The 22666-nt window shown below is 33.0% G+C and overlaps 1 protein-coding gene and 1 long non-coding RNA gene across 2 annotated transcripts; both read right to left on the bottom strand.

Annotated features, from left to right (window-relative positions):
* Positions 1 to 1779: 1779 nt before the first annotated feature.
* On the bottom strand, positions 1780 to 5145 carry LOC134270071 (uncharacterized). The gene is made up of 5 exons (XM_062752249.1): positions 4980 to 5145; positions 4632 to 4878; positions 3344 to 3499; positions 3052 to 3220; positions 1780 to 1817 (listed from the first exon to the last, which is right to left on the bottom strand). Exons 1-5 carry the CDS (start codon positions 5111 to 5113, stop codon positions 1780 to 1782), a joined length of 744 nt encoding a protein of 247 aa, XP_062608233.1. The 5' UTR covers positions 5114 to 5145.
* A 4-nt stretch (positions 5146 to 5149) lies between these two features.
* LOC134270067 (uncharacterized) lies at positions 5150 to 7335 on the bottom strand. The gene is made up of 3 exons (XR_009992716.1): positions 7278 to 7335; positions 6891 to 7076; positions 5150 to 5203 (listed from the first exon to the last, which is right to left on the bottom strand). It is a non-coding gene; the product is annotated as an uncharacterized LOC134270067 (long non-coding RNA).
* Positions 7336 to 22666: the final 15331 nt, after the last annotated feature.

Below are 22666 nucleotides of genomic sequence, written 5' to 3'. Positions count from 1 at the left end.
CCCAGTCGTAGCGCTACGCCGGTGTAAAGTCAGGACTAGCACGAAGAGTTGCGTTTCATTAAAGAGCGTATCGTTACACCTGACTAAATTTAGGCCAAAATTCTACGTCTTCTCATGGGTAGGCGTAAATTCGGGCGTAAAGTTTAAATTAAGTAATTTAACTAATTTTAAAACAAATAAGCGAATTCTTAAGAAAAAGAACGGCTCTTAAAAGTCTTTTAAATCCAAACATTGTATTATTTAATTATACATACTATGAAGAGGCGGGGGGGGGGGGGGGGGTTACAACCACTTGGGGGCGTAGTTGATTGGAGTAATAACATACTAAATTAAATCTTCTCAGAAGAAAATTAAAGATTGTCTCAATAGAAATTTCTTCAACCACCATTTCTTACGTTTACACAAAGCATTCACACACATTTGATTATTGTATTGTATGTATAAGGTATTGTAAATCGATTATATAACTATATATATTTATATCCCCGCCTTAAAAGCGGGAGGGTATATAGTAATCGGGATGTCCGTCCGTCTGTTACGCGTTGGGATGCCATTGTGTCTTATTTTACTTTTTGGTCCGACTCATATTTTGGGTTTACCATAGCAAAACATGGACACTGCCATTATATTCATATGGGAGGCGGGAGATCCATTAAAATCGTCTCTTTAGAAGAAAAAAAAATCGCAAAAATATATTTTTTGAAAAAAAAAATCGGTCTTAAAAACACAGTCATCCTCTTTCTAGTTATGTTCTACATCTAACTTAAAGAAAAAATAAACCTTAAAACCAGGTAGGTTCGAAGAGTCTATTTTTATCTACTCGTCCACAAGCGTAGATTTCGAAAGGATCGGAGAGAGGGTTCAGAACCTCCCGAATTTGCAGATTTATCAACATTTAATATGTTAATATTTCAGTTAGGGGCGAAGGTAATTATTCCTCTAGGTAAATGTGTATCTAAGACAAGTGAAGTCCCTGAGAATCAAAGACGAAACCCACCGATAAGGGTTTCATAGACAATAAGAAATATTTAAATTGGGAAAATATTATTACTTTTATTATATCGATGTAAGACGACCATAATTACACAGTTAAGTTCAAGAAATGATTTATACCTCAATTTTTTTTCTCAGACAAACATTGATGCAGAAGACATTTTTATTTTTCATGATTTCGTCTAAAAGAGTAAATTTTACATACTATAAGAAAATCTGAGTGAATATAAAGCACATGTAAGAGAACAATATACATGTTTTTTATTTCCTGCATAGCTTACTTAAGTGTAACTTAATTTCTAAGAGAGAGGCCACGCAAGCAGAGACTTTCTGTAAGAATATCTTTGTAGTCATCTCTCTCTCTATCTCTCTCTCTCTCTGCATACTTGTAAAACGGTTCAGTAAATTTAAGCTGCAGATAGTTAAAAATTTTTGTCTATTACTGACTGTACTAGAGTCTAGTATTTCGAAATTAATTCATGAACCTTTGCGCCATTTTAATAGTCAATAAAAAATTATGATGAATCATTTGACAAAAAATTAATAGACTTAGAAAGGACTGTCTTACATGTACCTTAGAAGTAAACGTGTAAAATTAATTTCTTGACTCAAAATGTGTACATATGTTAACTGCATTTTTTATAAATTATTTTTGCTTTCAATTCAGTATACATATCTAATGAAAATAATGTTTTAAAATCGTATTCTTTCTCAAACTTATTAGTATTTTATCAGTAGAGTCAGTAATTATCGAATCATGAAATGATTATCAAAGGCGCGAAGTCATTATCCTGTATCAATTTCGGGAAGAGGGGGGAGGGGTGCTGTATATAATTAAAATTCCAAAATAAACAGTTTAGCTTTTAATAAAATTCTGATATACATGTACGATCCTTTTTTAACTTTCAATTTATAAGACTTGTCATTGAAATATTGTAAAAACCTTAAATCGATTTCTTATAAGGTACATGTGTCCTACATGACCCTATAAATCAATGCATGTTTCAATCAGTGCAAGTATTTATTATTCTGTAATTTATGTTATTCTATTCTTTTACGGGCTAAAATTATATACATGTTTGTATGCAGTGGACAATGTTTATATTTTTTGCGCCTGCGCAATGCAACGTTGTCAAGGACTTAGTCCTGCGACTAAGCGTATCGTTTACGACTAGACTTACGCCACTTGGTGAAACGCAAATTACGCCTGACTAAATTTTGGCGTAAGTCCCGGAAGTACACCTAAGTTAAGGCTTAAATCTACGACCTTTGATGAAACGGGCTCCAGAATATTTCACAGATATGGAGACGTCACCATTGCTGGTGAAGGGCTGCAAATTTAGGCCTATGCTCGGCACTTACGGCCTTTTAGCAGGGAGGGATCTTTAACGTGCCACACCTGCTGTGACACGGGGTCTCACTTTATACGGTCTCATCCGAAGGACCGCCCCATTTAGTCGCCTTTTACGACAAGCAAGGGGGTACTGAGGACCTATTCTAACCCGGATCCCCACGGGGATCATCTGTTGGAAAATGGCGAACAAACCTTATTTTGAAGTTATTGAACTGAGTTGTTTAACTAATATTTTTTTTGTTTTGTATAAGTTGCATTTATAATGTATGACTTTTGGGAAGTTATGGCAAACTGTTAATTGGGGTACAAATAAATGAAAGAAATATAAGCTGACAACTGTGTTTGTCATCTCCAGCAAAATGGTAGCAATCAAAGAGAGACATGTCTGATATTAGTTATATAATGAATATTTATTTTTGTTTGGATGGCAGAGGGATTGACACTACCATCAATAATCTCAATGTGTGTACCTTTTAAAATTCAAAAGAGCCTTGGGTTTACATGTATGCACTGCTCAAATATATTTATACTTTAGGGATTTCAAGTCTGAAACAATTACTGTCCGTTATCGTAACCTTTCCCATTGAGCGTTCAGCTCAACATCTTACAATTATTTAGAGAAGCCCAGTTTTTTCCTTTGTTAACTTTTTTCCTGTGGTCGCAATTTTCTTCATAAGATTTGAAAGTTACACTGCCTAAATTACCTCCGTCACATATTCCATGTCCTGAACAGTTGCTTGGGCACAGGTTTTGTATTGTATAGGTCACTTCCGGTTCCGACTCTTGCAGTGTGGCATTTAAAAACACAAAAGTCGAACATTGCTGTAGAGCTGCTTCAACATGAATCTGGGTTAGGTTTTCATCGCCTGTCATCTGAAACATTAAAGGCCACCGAGACTTCATCAAATTTAGGCACAATAAAACCATTTCATTTTTGCTGGAAAGTGCAGTCTTTACAGTTGAACATGAAATATATTTGAATAAAGCTGAGTGTACCTTTATATCTTCGATGCAGTTTGACAATGTTACGTTACTTAGGTCGGTAACGTATTGTTTACATGTTTTGTATTCCGCTGAATTTTCAAAAGCCTGTTGACAAACTGATTCAGAGTAGGTTTGATTTCTTACATAGGATATAGTGCGTTTCTTTCTCTGAAATAGTTTTAAAAATGTTTTTAACGATTCCCGGTCCTCGACCTCAGAATGTAGTTATAAAATATATAATAATTCTCTTGTCTGTCTGCTATGACGTGACTAGAAAAACAAAAATGGTCATGCACGGCTAAACTAAATTAACTAAAACTAAACTACAAGGAACATATGCAGAGGCATGACGCAGTGGTACATTTAAGAGCGTTTGCTAAAGAGTCGAGGACTTAAGGAGATGATTTTTATGCTGCGGGTTCGAATCGAATGCGGGTCCTTAAAACTAGACCATCAATGTATAAATCGAGGTCCTCTGTCGCAGTATATCAATGACTGTTCACAGACAGGCCCAAAATGCCGACTACAGAACTTAATCTGCAGCCCTTTGACGAAAATTGATGGCATCTCAAAATGAAACATTACTTAAAGGACATAAAAACAAACAGAGCTACCTTGTTTCTTCAGCCTTATTAATGTTATGTGTCGACGTCATGGACCACAAAAAAGAAGTTAAAGGCAATGTCATATATAATGTTCATGTAAAAATATTGAAATGTCTTAGTTTATGCAATAGTTATTACTACGATCCCTCGATCATTCATCAGTTACCAACAATATTTTAGTGTAGGAAAATAGGAAATATCTAAAGTTTTAGTCATGGCCAAAACCTTTTTTTTTTGATATGATTGATAGGTTGGGGATGGGATCCATCTTCTTTCTGTACAAAAGTTCTACATTACCCTAACTCCACTTTAAAGCAACAAAAAGTGGGACAAGGTGGAGGCAAACTACCTTTTATTGATTTCAGTAGAAAAGGGTTGTGTTTGAAAAATAACCCCTCATTCCCTTTCATATTTACTTCTATGTGCCTGTATCTGATATCTCTTTAAGAAACAATGAATTTTCAAGGTTAATGTTTTTGCGACATACAGAGAGACAGACAAACGAACGAGATTTATCGCTATCTTAAATTCGCGATTTTTCTTAAAGAGAATGAAGAAAAGGTAGACTATTCTCATTTAAAACATTCAAGTTACAATGAATACAAAACTATCATGTTGTAGATAATTTTATATATTTACGTGCGCATTTGATGTTAAGTAAAGACTTTGTTTGAGATAGATGAATAACAACATACAATCAAAGGCTCTCTATTGTTGATCACACTGGGCACATCACGTTTTCGTCTTCTGTTTTGTACAAGTTGGACGTTACAATTATACTGTCGACCTCGATTTGAGTTGCAGGGAGTAAATGTATTGTAGGCGCATTCAGTTGTTCCGTTTGCAGTGCACGTGCAGCGAGGAACTAGGATGGTCGATATAGACTGCAGACTATTGTAAACTAAACTGTCGCCACTGAAGAGATTTTCGCTGTCCCTTATCCTGCAAGTCATAATTTATAATTGTTTTTAAAATATCAACAAAGGCTTTTAAATAACACATACAGTAAAGAAATATTCAATCAATCAAAACAATGGACTTACTTCCACGACTCAGAGAAAGCGTTAGGATAGGTCAAACTGATGTCATCTATAATAGAACTGTCTCGCCTTCTGAAGTCGTTCTCCATATAACCATCAAAATATCCACACAAACCATCCGCATTTCCTATATCCATCGCAGAGGGTAGGATTTCCAGATCGATGTTATAATGTCCTCTCCATTCCATGATATAAATTGAAAGTGATGTTCCAGTGGGGAAATATATCTAAAGATACAAGTAAATATTTGACCGATTTCTTATGTGGTTATCGATGTATACTTACTTGATTTTTATCCTTACTTAGATAGTTTAAAACTTTGTTGTTTAATGATTTCTTTGTTTTGTTAAAGTGGAGGTATGCAGTATTGCAGATTCGAGGGCTATTTAATAAATAATGTTCTGAACTGTATGACATATACTACAGATATCAAAAGACATTAAGCTTGACTTTCTCTCATTATTGAATCTTTAATGAATTTATAACAGTTTATGTGACCACTTTTCATCACATAGTTTCATCATGAGAAGCTGGAAAAAAGGGCTATTCGAGACAATGCATGCATTATAAATGAATGTTAAAGAATCAGTAAACTAGAGTGAAAATAAAAGCTTCATTTAATAGGCTATTGTAAAAATATTCACTGAAATATGTACATGTAACATTTACGGCAACCAATGCCTCTTTATAGACAAATAGTCAGGTGGATTTCAATGATAAAAAATATATATAATGGGCATCAAATATGGGTACTGTTTGCCAAATTTCAACAAATAATATTTAATGATGTATGATTGACTTTAAGACCCTTAGGAAATTTGATAGATATTATTTCGGGAGTAGTTTACACTGTTTTTAAGAAACGTTTGACGGTAAAAACCCTAGTACTCAAAGTTCACCCTTTATTTTGAAAAATGAGTGAAAACGACAGCGTGTACAAATGTCTTAACATTTACTCAAAAAAATATTATGTATGAATAATTGTAGTTATCCACGGTTGTTTGATATTCAAACAGATAATTGAACTTGAATCTATTGCTCAAAACCCTCAAAACAAGATGTACTTAATAAAAATAGCGAATGTCTTACAAGAGCAAAGAACTGAAAGAGCACAAAGACAGATTTATATGTAATTTTCTTCAATATTAGTGGTATTGTTGTTCGAATTCGTATTTGGGAAGACAGTTTAATTTCTGGAGGAGGCTAGAAAGCAATTTTTTTTTACAAAAAATTCGAAAGGTTTATTAGAGGAAGGACCCAGAATCAGAAATCGACTTCATTGAATGACGTTGTCAAAACCCGCACGCCTTGAAGAGTAAAGGGGTTTCGTGATAAACAGAAAGGTATTTTTTTTTGACATTAATAATATTCGCCAGATCTTTGACCTTTTGACTTGTTTCTATTTCCAAAATTGAAAAAAATCACCTTTCAGAAGGACGAAACAAGTCCAGGAAATCATTGGATCTCCCATTATCTAGTATACTAAGGGTCATACCAAAAATGAGTTCAAAACAATCAGAAATTGGATAAAAATGTTATGGACATGTGTTTTAATTAAAAGAGATTTAATTAATTAAATCATAAAGCCTTAATCATTGAAAAGCGTCTTTTGCTTCTTTCAGAGCACCAAGGACGTTATTTATTGAACAGCCCTCATATTTTTAATATAACTTATAATTTATGGGAAAAAATCACCAAATTTGGATGAATCTTTTTTAAGACTTTTGTTTTAGGGATCAAAATACAAAACTTAAAAGAATAAATAAAAATAACATGTAAGGAGCATAAAAATGCTTTCTATTTTGCCACTTTTTTTTAATTATGTGCAGTGAAAATCCATTTTTAAAATATTCTTGTTTAAAACATACTTTGTTTAATTAAAAACTAGCCATTGTGAATATAACTGTTTATTACCTTATAGTACCTGTCATAGATTTTCGTGACTTTTAAAACATTGTCCTCACATAGTGTATAGCTGATGAGGTTGTTTTCTCCACACAAGTCTATGACGAAGACATCTCTTCCGGCTCTGGCCGCGACTGCGCAGACGCACCATGGCCCATTGTAGGATGGAATGCACAAATGGTGTTTAGACTGAATCTAATCGGATATAAGTTTTAATATTTACAAATTTCTATGGAAACCTTGTAATCTAAAACATAATTTACATATATCTTGAAACGGACAAAATATTCGTGGTACATGTAATATGTTTTCAGTATTAATTAAGTTTAAAAAGTCAAATCTTTGCAACATGTTAATAATCTTGTGTGAATGCAATGTAGACAAATTAATACCTACCCATTGAAGTTGAGGTTGATTTCGATAATTAATAAAATCTCCTGGTATTTGACATTCGTATGATCTGTCGGAAGAAAAAAAAATTCAATCTGACAACTTTCTACATATACATGTAAATATTTAAATTCTAAAATTAAAATATATATACTAAGAATAAAGATGAATAAAGTGAAATTTTGAATATTTTATTCACTACCCATTCATGTTTTCCCCCAGAAGCAATTTATACGTACGAGTCCCCTCCCCTAACTTTTGTCTTTTATAACTACCTATTTGTATTTATAAATACATATATTCTTACTTTCCATCAAAAGTATACATGTGTGGGTCAGTTCTTACACCGCAGGATTTTCCTTTCCATTGTTCATTTCCCTCTCGAACTCGTATCTGTAATATATTTATCATTAAAAAATATATTTATTATAAAACTACATGGTTCATTGAACAAAAGACCCATACATGTAATACCCTTTTCATCTAAGTTCTTTAGAGGTTTTTTTCTATTACACTATATATTGCACAAATCGTCAGTTTGTGGCCTCACACTTCCCCTGTGGTGTCGAATCTTATATTACCCGAGCAATAATAAAATTATTAAGAATAAAAGCATAAACGGTCTTGTTTAAACTATGGTGAAAGGTTCTTTTCTCTTTATAGTTTACCGAAAAGCTTTGACCACTCTAGCCTCTCCTGTCCAAAAGGGTCATGATTTGAAAAAAATGATACTAAGTTTACACTTCCAAATAATGCTTCCTTATTAATTTGAGGAATGTAAACATCAACTCTGTATGCAACCTCTGGAGAAAAAAAGCTTATATAGCTATTGCGCATAACCTTTTTCAATGGGGATAAGTATAAAGAATGCTGATCAACTGATTAGATTTGAAGAAAATATAATTTACTACATCTAACATCTACATTAACTCTCACTGTACCTCATCTGACTGATAGATTATTTTTTTACAGCTTGACAGGTGCAATTAACATACCGTAATATTAGGCAAAGCCACGTGCTCAAATATTTTACTTCCAACTCCACTAGTGCCGCCAGTCTTCAACCAAAGGATCATATTTCTATTGATAACGTAACCGTCAGTGTCTTTGCTATATACCGGAAATGAAATATTTTGTTTCCATTCGCCGTTTTCGTATTTGTGTTTTTCGTCGTAACTAAAGCTTTTAACGTTGACCTCACATTGATTAGATGAACCACCTCCACTACATTCAGAGGAATCGTCTGTTTGAAAGGTCATATGTATGTTCAGGTCACTCACTTGATATAGCACTCCATTTACATAAAGCGATTCCGAGGCAAAAGGAATCGTCATCTCCAGTTGGACATGCTCGGATCCCTTTCTTTCTAACTCTATACTTGGATTAAGTATCTTGAAAAAAATTATTAGTTGAAATTTAAAATATTTCTCAAATACATAAGTCAGTGGCAGGAGAGGGGTTTCTGGCGGTTAAAGATTTAATAGATGGGCTCTTTTCAACTGTTGTTGAGAGTGATCTCCCGTTTGGGATTCTCTAAGCGGTGAAAACAAATAGAGCGTATGTTACAGAAGTGACCAAAAAACACATTAGTTTGTAAACGAATAGGATTATATTTACAGCGTATGGCTTTGTTGTGCATTCTGCTAAGGGACAAACCGTCATCGGGTCTTTATTTAACATGGCTATGCTGGGAAGGGCAAAGATGGGTCATATGCTGAAAGTGGTGTCAGATAGGCAGGACAAAAGAGAATGATTCTACAGCTGTTCAATAGCCTATTTACCGGTAGATGTCATCGGAAAAGAGAGGATGGAAACAAAAATGAATTGTATTCAAAAACTTGATGAAATAAATAGGTTTTAGAAAAATCGTATGATTAAAAATAATGTAGGTCCTTTTTTGACCAACATTTTTACAAAGGAAATGCACTGACAATTACAAAAGGAACATTAGCTTTGTGGATGAAACAAACCAGAATTAAATATATTTTGTAACATTAAACCTGATGGGAAGAGGTGCTCACTCAACCATGGCATTTGATCACACCTGATGTTTAGGTGGTCCTTGATTGCTCTGTTCCTATTTTGTATTATTTTACAGTGGCTGGAACGTTATTGTTGACAAACCAATCGTGTAGAATCGTTCGTGTATCGTGAGTGATCGTTCGTGTAACGTGCGAGATCGTTCCTGTATCAGACTCAATCGTGTGCGTTTTAAATCGTGCGAGATCGTGCGTTTAGAATCGTGTAAATTTCGTTTTGTAAGTTGTTATCGGAATGTTATTTGTAGAATAAGCATTTCCCTTGTTTGTTTTTCTTAATTTATTAATTAAAATCCAAATAAAATGAAAAAGCGCAATTTACATAATAGAATGCAGAACGAACTAATTATCGCCCGTAAACAAGCAATATAGTAAGTCGTACAATATTAAGTTCTCGTCAAATAGCGCGATCAATATCGTGATAAACCGTACTTAGATCTCTAACGCCTTTTTGAAAAATCTGATTTTAATTATTTTTTACATCTTATTGTGGTCAAGATAATCTTGAAATCAATTCATTGAAAATAAATATTTTTTTTAACAAAGAAATAAACATTTCTCAATGCTTACATAACTAGTTATTCGACAAATATACATGGACGCGGCATGATTTTCGGGAGTTTTGATTATCTGTGTTTATCTCTTGAGCTTATTTGTAATTAATTAATTTTAAATTTCTGCAAATAAAAAAGTTGAATAATTGGCAAGTTTATCAGACATTGAATCAATGGAAACATAAGGATAAAATTTGTAATTAGAATTTAAGTCATTCCATGCTACCATTTTTGCTCAATCGTATCCCCCTTTCTGCATATCATGATATCCAATTCAATCAAATTATACGACCCAAATACATGTACATCGTCTAATAGAACGAGCAAAATCCGTTTTCTTTGTTCGGAGAATTACCTTAGAAATAATTATTTTTAATCTAAAATATTATGTCTTGCATATATTTAGTTACAGAAATATCAATTTCCGTTTTTTTTCTTCAAAATCTATGAAATAATATTGATAATTCTTTGAAATCTTAAATAAGTATTAAGCCGTATTTCGTTTTGAAAATATTGATTCCTAAATATTTTGAACTATTTTGAGTGAAGAAACGTGCGTTTGCGTTAAGGTCAAGATCTAGTAAATGCTCTTAGACTGACTTTTTGGTGCTAGATCCATTATGACGTCATAATCACTTTCAACTTTCTTTTTCCCGTACTTTACGGCTCTAATAGAATTATGTAGAAAATAAAGTATTTTCATGGAATTCAATTTAAAATCACATGAAAAATAGTCCGGATACCTATATTAAATTTAACATTATTTAAAAGAAGAGACCAAGAACATACAAATTACCGTTTTCTGAAAGACTGTAGGCAATCTGGATACATTTTGTTGTGTGCTATGCAAAAAAACTCCCATATTCATGTCTAATTTTCTTAATTTTTCATTGAAAATGACAGTTTAAAATATGGTTTTTCATCTTATTTTCCTACAAATTATGCCCCGAAACACCTTTTTTGACCAAGCTAAAGTTATAAGGCATCATTTAAGGAATTCATTTCTTGAATTTGATAAATCTGTAGGCACCCTTTGTTTACTAGATCTTGACCTTAACAATCGTGTAAGATCGTGTAACGTGTAGAATCGTGAACGTGAAAGATCGTTCGTGTAACAGGTTTAATCGTGCGTTAATCGTGCGGAATCGTTCGTGTAACGTGATCGTTCGTGTAAGTTGTCAACAATAACGTTCCAGTCACTGTATGGACTTTTGATGTTGAATACTGTTCGTTAACCCCATATGAATCATTTCTATTTAAAAGTTCTTTTAAATAAAATTAAACGAAACCAAGAAACCTTAGCAATGACCTTAAATCAGATTAAGGGTCGCTGTAAAATATTCAAACTAAATTATTTCATGTACATGTAATGAAATTTTTCTTATTGTTTTTGTATTCAAAGTTATTAATGTTCCATATTTTGTCCTTTAATATTTTTAAACTGATATATCTATAACCTTAATTCCAGCAAAGAATGGATTTCCTTCTTTGAAACGGCATGGAAACTTGTCTGTTTGACGTTTTGCTCCAACTCTGCAAAGCACCTGAAGCAAGAAAGAAAAGATCATCACAATCAGAAGGTTTTTGACTCTCTCCAATTTTTATTTTTTTATGTATGTAATCAGTATACTGTACACCAATTTGCTATAACTTTGTCATTTTTATCTCATACACAGTTATATTTTCTATAAATTTTAATCAAAAATAAATTCTGATGTTATGACTAGTATAGAAAGGAAAGCAGTCACAACACCATTTAATTATATATAGATTGTAGAAAAAAAGATACAATGTACTGTAATTGTTCAGTAATTCTTGAGGGTATCCTTTGAAATGGATCCATTCAAATAGTAAAGGAATGTAATATATACTGGAAAATGTTTGCCCCTTTTGCCCTTGTCACAGGTGGGCAAATTTAAAACGGGACGAATTGAAAGAATTCAGTATAAATTCCTCGAGGGAACTGCGACTGAGCAAATTTGAAACAGGACACAATTGTTCGCAAGTTAAAAAGGGGCGAAAATAACCCTGAATAAAGTATTTTGTGTTTTGAGAAATTAGGATCTTTTATTGAATCTTGTTAAGTGCAGCTCAGGTCATATTTTCAGATACGCGTATTGTGGTATCACATAAATGGAAATAATTTATATATGGTTGTCTTTGATGTCAATTTTGTTTAGAACATTAATATTTCATAAATTTCAAAACAAAGACTGGTGTCTTTTATATTTTTACTTTTTGATTATAAATCTGTCATAGCTTTAAGTCATCTAGACTGTTTTTGGTATTATCAACTTCAAAAGTCATCTTTTCATTTTTTTGTTAAAATTCTCGAGAGGACGTCAAACAATCTACAATCAATCATTTTACGTTATTTCAAATATTGTGTCTAAATCCAAAATTATATACATGTATATTACACCAAAAAGAATAAACTCACAACAGATTAATTGATTTCTTTTCAAAGACCTGAGCTCTGAATGATTTGTTATCAATTGTGTGATTTGATATTGCTTTATCCAACGAGTTGAAATGGTGTATATATTCGCGAGGCTTGCCGAGCGAATATACACCATTTCAATGAGTTGGATAAAGTCAATATCAAACCACACAATTATAGATGTTCTATTTATCTCATATGACTTTCCTTTTAACAAAACTTTGAGACTCCCCCATCGAAACTAGGCCTACATGAATGATTGCTAATTCAAATTGATGACATATAACTTGATGACGTAGCACCCTTGATGTTTACGGTCCTCAAAAGAAAGTAGATCTGTTCAAAATTTAGAATTTTTGCAATCTGCGTCTTTGAAAACATCATGTGACAATTGCTGGAGCTTTACATCAAACGAACTTCTGACTGAAAGTTGTTAGGAATATGGGGATCGTGAAAATCAACTCTTTTTACGATGGCAGTACAAAACGTGTTAGGCAAGGCTAGGGGCTTAGTTGTCCAGAGTCATTGCTGATACATGGTAAGTTACACCTACACTACTAGGTAGGCATACGTAGTATAATATAAAAAAGCATTGTTGAAGATGTCAAAGGAGTCTTATAACAACAACAACTTAACTGGTAGACTTTCCTTTCTCCGAAAACCATTTTAGTGTGTGTGTGTGGGGGGGGGGGGTATCTGTATTCAAGTAGCCAATGCAGGTTCCTTGATAAAGATAAGACACTTCTTTGATTTAACCAGTCTTCTTCTTGCTTTTAACGATATTATTGCCCTTTATCATTCATTTTATAAGGGCAACAATTTTCACAAATAAAAGTTTCAATAAAATAAAATCTTGAAGCGAGGGATCGTGTCAAAACCGGAAGTGCTATTGATAAAGTATCTACCCGTTGATAAAGCATAAGTTTATCCAACGGCCTGCATCAACAACACGTATGAGATAAATGAAGATAACGAATGGTTTTCAAGCTCAAAATTCATTAAACAATGTAAATCAGGAGCAGAGCGAACAGGGGCCTTTAAAACATCAGAGGTGGGATCAGGTGCCATTGAGGTTAGCATCCAGGGCTCTCCGACAACTCACATCCTACGTGTGCTCCATGTCATGATAGGGAATAACAGAAATATTCGTCAACAATTTTAAACAATAAAATGCTTTCTTTGTTTGTTAGTGCTGGAATTAACGGAAGCAGCTGTTGCAGAAAAAATACATATACATAAAAAACATATGTAATTTTTTTCTGGAATAGCTGCGACTGTTAACACCAGTAATGACAAAGAAAGACATTTTATTGTTTATATTTATATCTGTTGAAATGATCATTTAAAGTAGGATTAAAAAGATTAATTATTGTATTAATGATGCGAACGTCTTTATATGTTTTATTGATGCAACCGCCATTGATCAAGAAATCTGTACAGGCGACATGCCTAATGTAGTTCATGCAGTGATAAACGCAATAAGTTTTCTTAAGAAATAAAGGAGAAAATATTCAGGGGACGTAAATATTATGGACACAGTTTCAACTGAATTTTCTAACTCAATTTTAATGTTTACAATTCCATCCTAAGGCATCATCTAATGATTAGCAAATATTTGATTAATAAACGAGATACAGAATTTAACGTTCTTTATGATGTAAACAAGGCTCGTTCCTTGTTTTTTTGTTTCCATATAGAAAATATCATATTAATAACAAAAAAATTCTGCAAATCAATAGAAACTGTCAAACCAAATTGATAATTCAATTCTTTATTGAAATTTATTGCTTAGAACGAACATTATTATGACACGGGCCTTGTTTACATAACAAAGGTTTGGAGTTCTAAATCTGTCTTGTACTTCGACAACTGATTTTTGATGATCATTAGAAAGACCCTTGTTGAATATTTGTAAAAATGAAAAATGAAAAGTTGAAATCTCAGTTGAAATTCTGTCCATGCCCTTTTAAATAAAAACCAGACATTTAGTATAATAAACGTCAGTCAGCATTTGATGTGAATGATGTATTGAATTTGCTTATAAGGTTGTTATATCGATCATAGAACTGACAGTTTTTTTTCTTTAAACAATCTGCCGATATTTTTGTTTTATTAACTTGTTTTGTAAATAACTTACCTTGATTTAGAAAATGGTTTATAATAAAGCAAGCTCTTGCGTAACGAATCAAGTAAAAAATATAAATCCAGTATGCACGTAATAAAAATAGATCGCTAGAAATGTAAGTGAAGTTGACGGTTAAAAAAATTAAACAATTTTAATGAGATGCAAAATGCTTACTTCAGTCCCTGCCTTTTTTTCGGCTCTAAGAAAATCATGAGCTGTAATGACAGCTGTGTAGTTACTGCTTTCATCAACTGACTGATTTAAAACTTCTTTTCCGTCAAGAAACCAAGTGATTTCATAAATTAGTTTTTCATCGGAATTCAAACTAAATTTGCAGATAAGGGTAACAGCGGGGTCATATCGGATTTTGTTATCTAGTTCTTCTTTTCTCCATGTCATGCCTTGGTATGAAACGGACACATCTGATGGTATCCAATCAATACCTGTTTACAATGGCAAAAAGGTAAAGTGTTAAAAGAAAACACGTGTATCAAAAAGAACTAAAACATGTTCGAAATAATAAAAGTTAAAAAAAACTAATAATTTATAATTAAAAACGTATTACTCACAATAATCCGTGTTCACTGAAGAAAAGACAGGTAGGTATTATGTCATGATAAACATAAAATTGAAAGAAAAAAAAACAGGTGAATGAATATAAAATGATAATCGCAAACCTTTATCACAAGTATCAGTTTTCCAGCCAGAAGCACATCCTCCAATACAAGATCCGTTATACCGATCACACAGATACGGTGTTATACAGTGACTGCTACATCTCTGTGTACAACCACGTCCATAGTATCCGGGACTGCAGGCTAAAAAAAATATCATGACCCCAGAAACCCTTACCGTCAAGTTCAAGTTCAGAATGTAATTTTTCCAAACCAAATATTGGTACATACATTTTATCATTTACATATGGACTTTTGCGAAGACACCAACTTTTACAGTTGACGGCTTACTTTTACACCAGGAAAATATACGGGAGCTCTTTTGTGAAAAAAATGTTGATCTTAACATTTAACAAAACGATAATAACGGGCTATTTCAAAGATCATATAACGTTGTCGAGGAAGGAAACGGCAACAATCCTACCCTCAACATCCTCCATTTCAGTCTTGACTAATTCCTGCCGAGTTTTCCTACCGAAATCTGTCTTCTTCTTTATTTCATTTCTTAAGTTATTAAAAATAAAAGGGTATATTAATTCTCGTGAATAAAGTATTTTCATAAATTTTATTTTACCACCAATTATATTATTTGTTTGATGACTCATTTCAAAGCCCCGAACTTTTACCTCAATGGTTGTTTACTAATTTCTATTTTCAATTCTGTACTTTCGTACATGACGCAGGTTTAAATGTCCAAGTAAGCTGTCAACTGTAAAAGTCAGTGTCTTCGCAAAAGTCCTATATACAATTCAAACAAACTTTTTAGAAGGCCAAAACGACGAATAGTGTTCTATATGTAAAATTATCCGATTGTTTGAGGCCCTTTAGGGCCATAGCCATTGTCATTTGTCCAAAAGTTACTAGGAGGAGTCTGATTATTACACAATGGGGATCTGTCATCCATAGTTTTCAACCCGTCTTGTAAGTACTAGATAAAAATGAGACAGTAAAAGCAACGAGTAAACTTGTTTCATTTTATTCATTCAAGTAATATGTATATTTAAAAAGTATATCTATAGAACCAAACTAAAGAAAAATACATTATCTTTTGAGAGAGTCAAACAAGAAATTGTATATTACTATAATTGTGAGAAATATATTTATAAGAAAAATGGAGATATGGACAGCTTCAAAAAACGATGGAATGCGATAACATTTTAAGACGAAAATTATGTATGTAGATTAAGTTGTATGAATGCTATTAAGTACAGAATTGCAGTTCTCAGATGTGTATTTTTTCTATTGACAATATCTTTGTTAGCTACTGATATAGACATATGCATGCCTTTGTAGTGAATGATGAGTGAATGGGTTAACAAAAAAAAAATTGTCCTATCTTATGATAAGCTTATGTTGTAACCCTGTAAGCATAGTGAATCCAGGGCCCCAACCCTGGCACTAAGCATTGTATTTTAATATATGATATGATAATAAAAAAAAAATTCAAAAAAAACAAAAAACAGTACTACTCTACACGATCTTATATTCCTACATATAAAACGCCCATTGCTTCTGATAGTACCAACAAAGAAAACAGTGTTCCACTCATTACAATTCCGGTGTCTTCTGCAGTCTACCGACATGATGCATGTGTCATATGTGAGAAAAAGGCCCGCAAACTAGTTGATGTAACAGAAAAAGCAAGGTGTGAGATGTGAGGTCTTGAGACTTGCAAACTCTTTTTAGCTCACCTGAGCTGAAGGCACGTCAAATGAGCTTTTCTGATCAGAATTTGTCTATTGTCTGTCGTCGCCGTTGTTGTCGCTGTCGTCGTAAACTTTTCACATTTTCATATTCTTGTCAAGAACAACTGGGCCAATTTCAACCTAACTTGCCACAAAGTATCCTTGGTTGAAGGGGATTAAAGTTTGAAGGGCCAAGCCCTTTTCCAAGGGGAGATAATTATATGAATTAATAAAAAACTAATGGCATCTTTTAAAAATCTTCTCCGACGAAACCATTTTGTCAGGAAAAAATGAAACTTATGTGGAAGTATCCTAAGGTAGTGTGGATTCAAATTTGTTCAAATCATGACCCCCGGGGGAAGGACTGGGCCACAATGGCTGATCAAAGATTACATAGGAATATATAGGATTTTTCTTTTAAAAAATCTTCTTTTCTAGAACCATTGGATCAGGAAAGATGAAACTCACGTTGAAGCATCCTCAGGTATATAGTGTAGATTAAGTTTGTTCACTTCATGACCCCCGGATGTAAGGTGGGGCCACAATGGCTGATCGAAGTTTAATAAAAGAATGTATAGGAAATATTTTTTTAAAAAAAAAATTTCTTCTCCAGAACCATTGGACCAGGAGAGACGAAACTCATGTGGAAGCATCCACGGGAAGTGTAGATTCAAGTTTGATCAAATCTTGATCCTGGATAGGGCGGGTCCACAATGGCTGATCCAAGTTTTACTTACATGTATGAATTCATAGGTAAAATCTTTAAAAATCTTCTCAAGATCAGCAAAGCTATGATTGGTGATATTAACATGAAAACATCCTCAGCTATAGTTTATTCAAGTTTGTTCATACCACTTGACGTAAGATAAGGCCACAATGGGCATTAAAATCTTTACATAGGAATGTATGGGAAAAATCTTTAAAACTCTTCTGAAGTATGGAACTATTATACATGCATACTTAATTGATATAGTGACATTCAAAAGTAATTAAAAATCCCCCCCCTCCCCCAGAAAGTAAACTTTTCAAAACTAAGCTGATTTGTGTTTTTTAACTAGCCCATGTGCTCAGATGAGCAATGTGGCCCATGGACTTACTACTTTAAAGCAGCCTTATTTCCTTGCATTTGCTATCCCTGATTTTTAGCTCTACTGGTCAGAGACCAGAAGAGCTTATGCGATAGTAAGGTGTCCGTCGTCCGTCCGTCTGTCTGTCTGTCTGTCTGTCTGTCTGTCCGTCCGTCTGTAAATATTTTTTTTCAAAACGCTACTCCTCCTACAGTTGTGGCCTGATTTTAATATAACTTGGCACACAAGTAGACTGCACAAAGATACATAAAATAGTGCATCGGATTTTGATTTCGATGAACGGTGTTGCCGTGGTTACTAAAAATAGAATTTTCTGTGAAATTCCTTTAAAATGCTACTCCGCCTACAGTTTTGGTCTGATTTCAATGCAACTTGGCACACAAGTAGACTACACCTAGATACATAAAACAGTGCATCGCATTTTGATTTCGATGAACGGTGTTGCCATGGTTACTAAAAATAGAATTTTCTGTGAAATTCCTTTAAAACGCTACTCCTCCTACAGTTTTGGTCCGATTTCTATATAACTTGACACACAAGTAGTTTACACTAAGATACATAGAATAGTGCATCGGATTTTGATTTCGATGAACAGTGTTGCCATGGCTACTAAAATAGAAATTTCTGTGAAATTCCTTTAAAATGCTACTCTTCCTACAGTTTTAGTATGATTTCAATATTACTTGGCACACAAGTAGACTACACTAAGATATATAAAATAGTGCATTTGTTTTTGATGAACAGTGTTGCCATTGTTATTAAAAATAGAAATGTCTGTGAAATTCCTTTGAAAAGCTACTCCTACAGTTGTGGTCTGATGGCAATGGCTTCTTTTCTCATCCTTTGTTATAAGTACAAACCAGTAGAGCTACAGTCTCGACAGAGACTTCTGGTTTTTCCTGGCATTGTTTTGGTTGAAATATTATCAGACTGGTAAACTTATTATTATCAAACGGCTACAAGTAAATTTTTAGACTGTAAGAACACAGGCATGACGTACGGCATTGTTTTAAATATGTATATATGAATAATTTTTCAGGAATTTTGTTTTAAATTGGTACAGGTATTGTAGATTTCATTACATTCTGTCTGTAAGAATACTTTTTTTTCGTATATTAGTTAAAGGTTTGCCTTCTAGAATATAAAATGAAGTTCATCAGCAATTTAACAATTTTTTATAGATTCTATTAGATAATGGTATGCCATTGGTAAATGATGATTGAAAAATAAAAATTCAGATATTGATCCCTCAAATGTAAAAATCAAACTTTTATAAGATATAAAATATTTATAATTACATTCAATTTTTTGATAAATTAAGGTTAACAAGCATACTTTATGCTCAGTTTATCTGCTGGACATGTATTGCTTATGCAAATGCCATTACTCCCAGAATGCCTGTTATTTATAAATCTGAACTAAAATAATGCATGAGGTCCATATCTGTGTTATTGAAAGGAGAAATTTTTCTAAATAAATATTGAAAGCCTCTAATGCAATATCAAGTATTCGCATATGTTTGTCAGTTGAGAAACTTACAAAAAAAGAACAGTATTGTGCAGCCTTAAACAGATTAAAAGTAAAATGCTTACCTTTTTCGCATTTGCTTGATGTCCAACCCTCAGTACACCCAAATGAACAATATCCGGTCACATGATCACATGAATTGTTTAAACAGTGTCCACAGCTATGTGTACAATTAGCTCCATACGTATCATTCGAACACTCTACAATAGGCATAATTAATTTTTACAATTTTTTAAGGAAGTTTGAAGAAACTAAATTTCATGGAGCTGTTTTGTTAAATAGATTATGTTTTCCTACACATGAGCTAATATATTTTTAAGATACATGAGGAATCCTGGGTGTTAAAGCCTAGTGCTTGTGTGGTTGCTTCGTTATCAGGATGCATGGTTTTAAAGATGTAAAGGGCGCTGCGTATAACCAAGTAACTTTTCCTTTGCCAGGCGTCAAAATTATAAGGAAACAACATGTGTTTGTACCACACTATGTCCTTCCCCTCCCGATGCTAACACAATTCTGGAGTGGGACGTAGACTGAAGTAATATACACTTACCCTTGACAGTGCAATAGTTATGGGCTAGATTCAAATTGACAAAAAAAAAAAAAATGAAAAATAAACCCTAAGCCAGGATCTCTTGATCCTGGATATAAAATTCTGGTCTCTAGGGTAATACCTTCTAAACAAGTTGTAGTTCCAGGCATTATCTGGATTAGTTAGGAGATGTGCCTCCTAGAAATGATTTCTACAATAAAATAATTAAAAGGGACTCCAAACATCCTTAATTCAATTAGATACCAAGATGTATTTTATTTTGGTGTGTTGATACAATACACTTAGAACTTTTCTACCTAAAAAAATCAGACATATTCTCTCTTTTCGTTAATTATAAAATCATTACATCAAAGAAAAAAAGTTGTTCAACACATGAAAAAGAAGAAATAGATGTTTACTGGGAGGCGATTGTTATGAGTCATATCTGAGGTAGTCAAATACATTGTATTGGTGATAACAGGGCTGAAAGACAGGGTGCAAATATACCTGTTGATTTTTAAAAAGGTTTTAATTTTTACCTTCTGTGCAGTTTGCACCGGTATATCCAACTTGACATACACAATATTCGGCGTTACATTTGTCACAGTTTGGATGACATGGTCTGCATGGGGTACTGTAATGATTTCTTGGGCATGCTACATGTATAGGTAATGATGCAAAGTGTTAATAATTTCATTTCAATACAAAACATCAGTCTTTTGTATGCTATATACAGACAGAAAATGATACATGTATGTTAAGCAAATTGTCTTTGAAAATGATTAATTGTTTAAGGTTGTCCAAAAGTCAATGTGTCCAAAAAATTATTTTCACAATAGCTCAAGACCTTTGTGAGGTATAAAGTTAAAATGTTTACAGATTATAAATATTCATTAATGAACAGATAAAAAGTGTCACTTAAAAACAAATACTTGTATTTCAAAAACATGGGAAAAATATATCAAAAAAATTGTATATTTAAAAAAATACACATTCTTCATTCTGTTGTTTTAGTTAAAACCATCATTGCAGGAATAAAATGTTTATTTAAAAAATGGAAAGTTTGGCGGGAAAGGTCTTTGAAAGGCTGTTACTGAAAGCATGACATGTATAAAGATAAGAAATTTTTAAAATCCCCTGTTTGCAATGCATTTCGGTTTCAAACCTTAACATTTGGGAAAAAATGGAAAAAACAACTTTCCAGAGGCTATCGAAGTTCAACTGGCTCTTCATTGACAAACATATATCCACATAGTTGTGGAGCTATTGTATGAATATTTTTTTGGACATGCTAACCTTTAGTAAAACCCAGAAGAAAAATAGTTTTATATTGAAAGGATATTAGCTGGATAATTTCATATTATACGGGATCATTTGCATCCAAAAAGGTCGGAATAATAGTCTACACGCATATCTATGAAAGGTCTTACCATTAACTTCTACTTCACAGATGGAGAATGATGAATTTAATCCTTCTAAAGGGTTATCAAGAGAATAAGTGAATGACATCCAAAGTTCGTCGGACCTCATTTCATTGAGATATGGCGTTATAATTACACTTGAAGAGGCAGACAAGTCTTGTATTTCCGTGTACCTGTGTTCTGGTCCACAACTTTTACCATAACATTTATCGTCTATTATTGTGGTGCATACTGGAGGACATATGGTAAACTTGAGTCTAAAAGTTGCCATTCCTGTCATGATATAGGGAATAAAATTTAACTGAATTATCAGTGCATAAATCATACACATTTTCTCAACTATTCCATCATTGTACATTATTTAATATTAAATGTATTACATTTTATGGTGTATTCTATTAAGCTACTTTTTTGCGGACAGCAAAAGTCCGCTAACTGAAATATAATATTAATTCTAAATATCTTGTATTTCATACATTTATATCTCCCACATTTACGTAGCGCTAAATCAGATGTACGCTGAAAAATATTTTCCGCGCGCCATAATGTCACAAAACAAATCTTTGAATTATCAAAAGTAATGGTTGTACATGTATAAAGTATCAAAACTTGGCAGGCTTAAAGACTACTGATTTTGATTTTGACAAAATTTTGTGATCTCAAATTTTTCAAAAGTTCTTTAGAATTTGAAGTACATGTATCTTCAAACTCTTAACACCATGTATCAAAAATCTTAAACGGGAATACATGTGAAACAATTAATCGATTGATAGAATATGTTGCTATAAAGTGCTCCTGAGGTTCCCCCTTTTGAATCTTCATGGAATAAACCAACTGCTGGATCGGGAAACAAATCAGAAAAGTCATTTCTTTTTTAGTGTTGCATGTCTGTATACTGATATATTTAACTATACTTTCACGTAATTAAGTTGAATCTGATTGGTCGAGAAGTATTTGTTAAAAATCACTATTACCCGCTGAATAATGAAGCTTCCAGCGTAGCAGTCAACATTGCTTGAGGATGGGTGATATTCCAAAAAGTAGCGACTGCGTAGAATTTATGCGCGCACGGTTCAATGTGATATGTATTTGTATAAAACATTTATTAAAATTTAATAAATATTGCCAGTAGACGTCTATGTAAATATTATTAACCTCTGCTGATTGACAATGGTTTTCTTGGGGTAAAAATTTTCAATGTTACACTCAACTACATGCAATATTTATATAATATTATACGACATGCTGTTTAAAAGAATGAGATAAAACATTCATTTGTAGACAGACTTTCTGCAACATTATAATGAGGTTTT

This window comes from Saccostrea cucullata, unplaced genomic scaffold (genome assembly GCF_032062105.1).
Source record: "Saccostrea cucullata isolate Sc308-1 unplaced genomic scaffold, CSIRO_AGI_Scuc_v1 ctg1536, whole genome shotgun sequence".
Classification (NCBI taxonomy): domain Eukaryota; kingdom Metazoa; phylum Mollusca; class Bivalvia; order Ostreida; family Ostreidae; genus Saccostrea; species Saccostrea cuccullata.
This window is presented reverse-complemented; position numbering and strand designations above follow the sequence as displayed.

Bases quoted from the DNA above. Each gene is read 5' to 3' on its own strand.
- LOC134270071 (XM_062752249.1), bottom strand. From the start codon at position 5,113: ATGGATATAGGAAATGCGGATGGTTTGTGTGGATATTTTGATGGTTAT. The intron at 4,879-4,979 runs GTAAGTCCATTG...TATGACTTGCAG, and splicing joins GCTTTCTCTGAGTCGTGGAA to GATAAGGGACAGCGAAAATC. The intron at 3,500-4,631 runs GTATGTTGTTAT...AAACTATTTCAG, and splicing joins ACAATAGAGAGCCTTTGATT to AGAAAGAAACGCACTATATC.